The 5,765-nt window shown below is 42.7% G+C and overlaps 1 protein-coding gene across 1 annotated transcript in view; it reads right to left on the bottom strand.

Moving 5' to 3' along the window:
- LOC143276626 (alkyldihydroxyacetonephosphate synthase, peroxisomal-like) overlaps positions 1-3,540 on the bottom strand; it is a 29,727-nt gene extending 26,187 nt beyond the window's left edge. The window contains exons 1-3 of the mRNA XM_076581242.1: positions 3,406-3,540; positions 2,583-2,672; positions 1,509-1,599 (exon numbers count right to left, since the gene is read on the bottom strand). Coding sequence (XP_076437357.1) covers positions 1,509-1,599; positions 2,583-2,672; positions 3,406-3,527 — 303 coding nt within the window. The 5' untranslated portion in view covers positions 3,528-3,540. The remainder of the gene's footprint in view (positions 1-1,508; positions 1,600-2,582; positions 2,673-3,405) is intronic.
- Between the last annotated feature and the right edge of the window lie 2,225 nt (positions 3,541-5,765).

The raw sequence follows: 5,765 nt of genomic DNA on the forward strand, positions 1-5,765 counted from the left end.
AATATTTGACTATATCATTCTAGTGGCGAAACATTTCATCTATAAATGCAGAATAAATAAAATCAAACCATGTATAAAGTACTTCCTTACAGACGTAAGGAACATATACAAAACCGAAAAATATATACACTCGATGGAAATGATGTCCATAGCATTTTCTAGAAAATGGTACCCATACATAAAAATGATGGAAGGCAACGAGGAGGAGGAGTTGACAACCACGAATGCAACATTTGTTCTTTTTAAAAAAAAATATATTTTCCTTTCATTTATTTACTTTTTTTTTATGCAGTGCATATGACTTTATTTGTGGGTTTTTTCTGTATAAAAACTATGTTGTGTTGTTGTTTTCCTGCTTTATAGTTTAAATAACGATAATAACAAGTAATATTATTAATAATTACAAATACTATTTTTGTATGTCCGCCTGTATGTATGTAATGTATGTATGCATTCATTAAATGTTAAACTTGAATAAAAATGTTTATTAAAAAAACTGGAAAAAAAAAAAAAAAAGAATCGTCAGAAGGGTATGGAGACTGAATGGTTAGCACACTGGATTCTCGCCTGAGTTCCTGGCGTTCGATCCCCAGTTTTGGAACACCAGGTGGGTAAAGGGTGGAGATTTTCCTGATCTCCCAGGTCAACGCTTTAACCCTTTCACCGCCAGTCAATTTAGAGTACAAAATTCCCTTGTCGTATAAACACAGAAAAGACAGTGGCTAAGAATAGCTGAGGATTCTCCCTGCGATGTATAGAAAATATGGCCTATCCTACCACCGAACATTAAGAGCAGTAGGTTCATGGATAACAGACCAATGAATGGTCAACTTTCAGTGACATGGGTCCTCTATCACGCCTGTGCATAAATGCAAGCTTGGCAGTGAAAGGGTTAACCACTTGGCTATTGCACCCTTTTGGACTTACATCAGCCAAGGTTCTCTCCTCAATCCTGTCCATGTTTTACGTAGGTGCTATTCGCTGGTCAAGGGTGCAATAGCCGATTAGTTAAAGCGTAGGACTTTCAATCTGAGGGTTCCGGGTTCGAATCCCGGTGACGGCGCCTGGTGGGTAAAGGGTGGAGATTTTTTCCTGATCTCCCAGGTCAACATGTGCACAGATATGCTTAGCGCCTGAACCCCCTTCGCGTGTAATTGCATGCAGAAGAAGAACAAAATACAGCACGGTTAAGATCCTGTAATCCTTGTCAGTGTTCGGTGGGTTATGAAACAAGAATAAACCCGGCATGCACACCCGTGAAAATGATATGCTTGCCTGCTTGACAGGGTAAATACACACACATACAAAACAAAACCAAGAAAATATGGGAGCTGCAGGCCCACAAATGCAGAAAAGGAGTTTTACAACACAAAAAAGGAAAGGCAAAAAAAAAAAGCTATATATATATATATATATCTAAAGCAGTAATACCTGGCAGAAAAGGAATTTTACAACAACAAAAATGAAAAGAAAAAAAAGTACTGAATGTATCAAAAACACAGTGATACCTGTGAGGGGGTTTTGTGTTCCAGAGAAATGCCCATGGTAGTCTTCATCCAATCCCTCAGCTGAGGCATCACGCTACCACTTAGCCGATACCTGGTCATACGGGTTATATCATTTTTGGGGGTTTTTTTTGTGTTTTTTTTTGCTTTCACTTTTACACAACACAGCACACTACTATGCTACATAATAGTCACATTAATACTATATCACGCTCACGCTAACACAAACACTCATACTATCAACATAATTAACTAATACTTGGTCACACAAGGCATTTCATTTTCTTGTAATTTTGCTTTTTACACTGCATAATATACTACATAATAATTTACCACACTGACACAAACACCCATACAATCAATGTTATTAACTGATACCCGGTAACACAAACAACATTCAATTTTTTATAATTCAGATTTTTTTGTTTTGTGTGTTTTTATGCTACACAGTACGCTACACTGTACTATACCACGCTAACAGAACACACCTAGTCTTGCTGTCTTCATGATCATGTATTCACTGACACACACAAACACATGCAAGTACACGCATGTATCCATGATACCCCCCCCACCCCCCACCCCCCCACACACACACACATTTACACGAGACACATGCAATGATGTATCATTCATCGTGAAAAGTTGCTAAAGTGCAGCTACAGATATAAAAAAAAACTGTGATCCTACTAAAAGTCAGTCATATTCAAAGACTTTTGTGTAAATACTCAATCACTCTCTCTCAGTCAGAGCATGCCCTCAGGATCTGGTAGTGGTACTGCCTATTTTACTTTCATTTTAGGCTCTTTTGTGTGTATATGTATGGTTTCTTTCTATAATCACCTAGTGAAAAGTAAAGAACAAACACGCATACACACACACACACTCAAACGCACACGCACACACACACATACACACACACACACACTCTCAAACACACACACAAACATATACACACTTATCAGTATAAATGGAAGGACATCAAAATGACACTGTAAAAATGATATCATCATAATCATGTTACAACATAGTCACTCACACGCACACACACACACACACACACACAGTGAGGTTTACCTTTCTCCAGTGAATTCAACATGTCCATCTTTATTTATGGAAAACTTGGAATCTCTGTAGCCCCAGCCATTCCATTTGAGCAGCTCTTGTCTGCAAGCAAACGAGACAACTGTTGTTATTTTGTTTTTACTGTTGTTGTCATTTTGTTTACGTTTAATTTGGGGGTGCTTCTTTGAATTAAAGAACCAATCACACACACAATCACACACAATCACACACACACCATGGTAAAAATACTTAAAGAAACTCATCAGTTTAACATGTTTAGACTGTAGTCACAATCATGGTTCAACTTTTAAAGGTTGTGGATCTATCACTTTTGTAAATTTTATATTTTGTTTCTGTCAGGACTCTTAACAAGGCGTTCTGTCTTCTGGAGCTGCTCATTTGACTTTGATTTCAGGAGTTTTTCTTTTCTTTTTTTTCACTTTGTCTACATGTATCACACTGTTGTACTGAGTTATTCTATAGTTTTTTGTTAGACATAGACATTCCGACACACAAGTCCGTCTTGTGCTGAGTTTGTCTTTGTCATATTAACCTTTACAAAATCCAGCAGTCTCATGCAAACAGCAAAGTATACTCATACACACTGTGAAGCAAGCGCGCGTGCACACGCGCGCACGTAGGCGCGCGCACGCACACACACACACACACACACACACACACACACCACAACACACCACACCACACTACAAAATCCAAATGGCTTTATTCAAATATATAATATATAAGATCAAAGAGAGAGGGGACGGGGTGGGTGAGGGGGTGGGAGAGATCGAAGATCTATATCCGAGATCAATAAGGAGTATAATAGTTCTACCGTCTCTTTGGAATTGTTGGCGGCTCCTGCTCCAAGACGACCTTGCCATTGTCAGACTCTGCACACTGCTTCATTTCTAAACCTTTGCGTTCGCTACACGTTGAGGAAGTTTTGCATGACATGTCTGTAGATAGATTTCCGTTCCCCGGCACGCACTTTCTGTCAGCCATTTTGCGCAAGAGAATAGTCTGGAGTGGTTTCCCTTGCATCGGGTTGCGATGGTGTGATATTTTGAGGCGCTTTAGAGGATTTTCTGACGGCTGCACATTTCAAAAGCAAAAAGTCGGAGCATTTCAGGCATCGTTTTCCCTTACAAAAATGCAAAGTTTCTATCATATAAAATACGTATCAGTGTACTGATATGAATTAACCTTTATTCGCAAAACAGAGCCTGATATAATGTTAGATAATGAGTGTGTCAATCCCTCAGGAACCTCTCGGGGTTCATCGTGCAAGGTTGACACCTTGATCTGTCACCCCGGGTCAAAGTGTGAGGTGTGTAACATAATATGTACATGAATGTAATTGTTCGATATAGATATCAGAACGCACACACACACACACACACACACACACACACACACACACACACACGCACGCACGCACGCACGCACGCACTAACACACACACATACACACACGCACTAACACACACGCGCGCGCGCGCGCACGCACTAAAATCATTATAACTATATACCTTTTTAAACAGTTTTCCAATACATATCATCGAATCATATTTAACCCATTTCTTTAAAGTCAACTTGAAGCAAAGAAAATGAGACATTGGGCAAAACGGGAAGGGGTAATGAGTTGGTGCCAGGGGGCGGGGTGGGAGGGGAGGAAAAAGAGGGCTATAAGGGAGATCAGTACTTCAAGAGGTAATACTTTTCATGAATTGTCTACCGTTGATCATTGCAACTAATCCTCAAACCGCAGACTAATCGGTGGCCCAATGGTTACAGAGTAATGGCGACGGACTTTGAAGTGACTAGTGTCTGCTGAAGGGTTTGAATTCCAAGTAGGGACCGGAATTTTTGCTCCATTTTCCCCACCAGACCTCAGGTGGCGGGTCTGGGTGCTAGTAGTCATTCAGGTCCCGGCAGACAACTTAAAACAGAGGTCCCGTGTGCAGCCGGCCGGCAGCATTCACATGCGTTGATCACTGACACGAATAGTTGGCATCAGTTGTGCTGACCACCTTGTTGTACTGCTGTGAAACATGGACGACGCATCGCCGTCACATTCAACAACTTGAGCAGTTTCACCGCAGAGATGCCTACGAACGATCCTCAGTCGACATAAAGTGGTAAGACAGGGTCTCCAACCTCCAGGTCCTAGAGAGGAGCGGTCTGCCTAGCATCGAAAGCCTACTGATCCAGTGCCAGCTACGCTGGACAGGACACGTTGTCCGCATGACAGACAGCAGGATCCCGAAGATGCTTTTGTATGGCCAGCTGAAGGAAGGCCACCGTGAACTTGGAAGACCCTGCAAGCGCTTCAAGGACACCTCGAAGACAAACCTCAAAGCCTGTGACATAGAAATCGCTTCCTGGGAAACTGATGCCATTGACCGCTCTCGCTGGAGGATACTGTGCTCTAGTGGCATACTGAAGACGTTTGAAAACAAGAGAACACTGGCCATTAAGGAGAAGCGGTAGCGAAGGAAGCAGGGCTCAACTTCTGGAGACGTTTTCCCTTGCAACACCTGTGGGAAGCGCTGCGCATCTAGAATCGGCCTCTTCTCCCATATGAGGACACACGCCGACAGATAAACCTGCCTGCCTACTCATTTGTCGGTCCGACGGGAGACTCCATCAGCCTTTGGCATCGTCAGTCTCCAACTGACGGGCCAACAATGCGCAGATTTCTTTGGAGTGGACCAGAGTCTCTGTGGGCCTTCCTTGCTACAGTAGACAGAAAAACATGGTGGGAAGTTACCGTTCAGTGGCCTGGGAGATCTTTCCCCACCCCTTTTTGCGGCCTGCAAACCTGTGGCAGTATAATTTGATGTGTGTGCCTGTGCCGTGTGTAACGCCGTGAGCTGGTGTGTGTGTGTGTGTGTGTGTGTGTGTGTGTGTGTGTGTGTGTGTGTGTGTGTCATTTGTGTATTCTGTGTCAGTGAGCTCGTGTGTGTGTGTGTGTGTGCAGTGTGTGCCGTGTTACGTGTGTGTGTGTGTGTGTGTGTGTGTGTGTGTGTGTTCTGGGAGCTGTGTATGTCAGTGTGTGTGTTACTCTCCGCTCTTTCGATCGCTCTCGCAGTCTCTCACCGTGTGTGTTAGTGTGTGTGTGTGTGTGTGTGTGTGTGTGCGTGTGTGAGTGCGTGCGTGCGTGTGCTTGTGTTTGTGTGTCAGTGTGTGTGTG

This window comes from Babylonia areolata, chromosome 32 (genome assembly GCF_041734735.1).
Source record: "Babylonia areolata isolate BAREFJ2019XMU chromosome 32, ASM4173473v1, whole genome shotgun sequence".
Taxonomy (NCBI): Eukaryota; Metazoa; Mollusca; class Gastropoda; order Neogastropoda; family Buccinidae; genus Babylonia; species Babylonia areolata.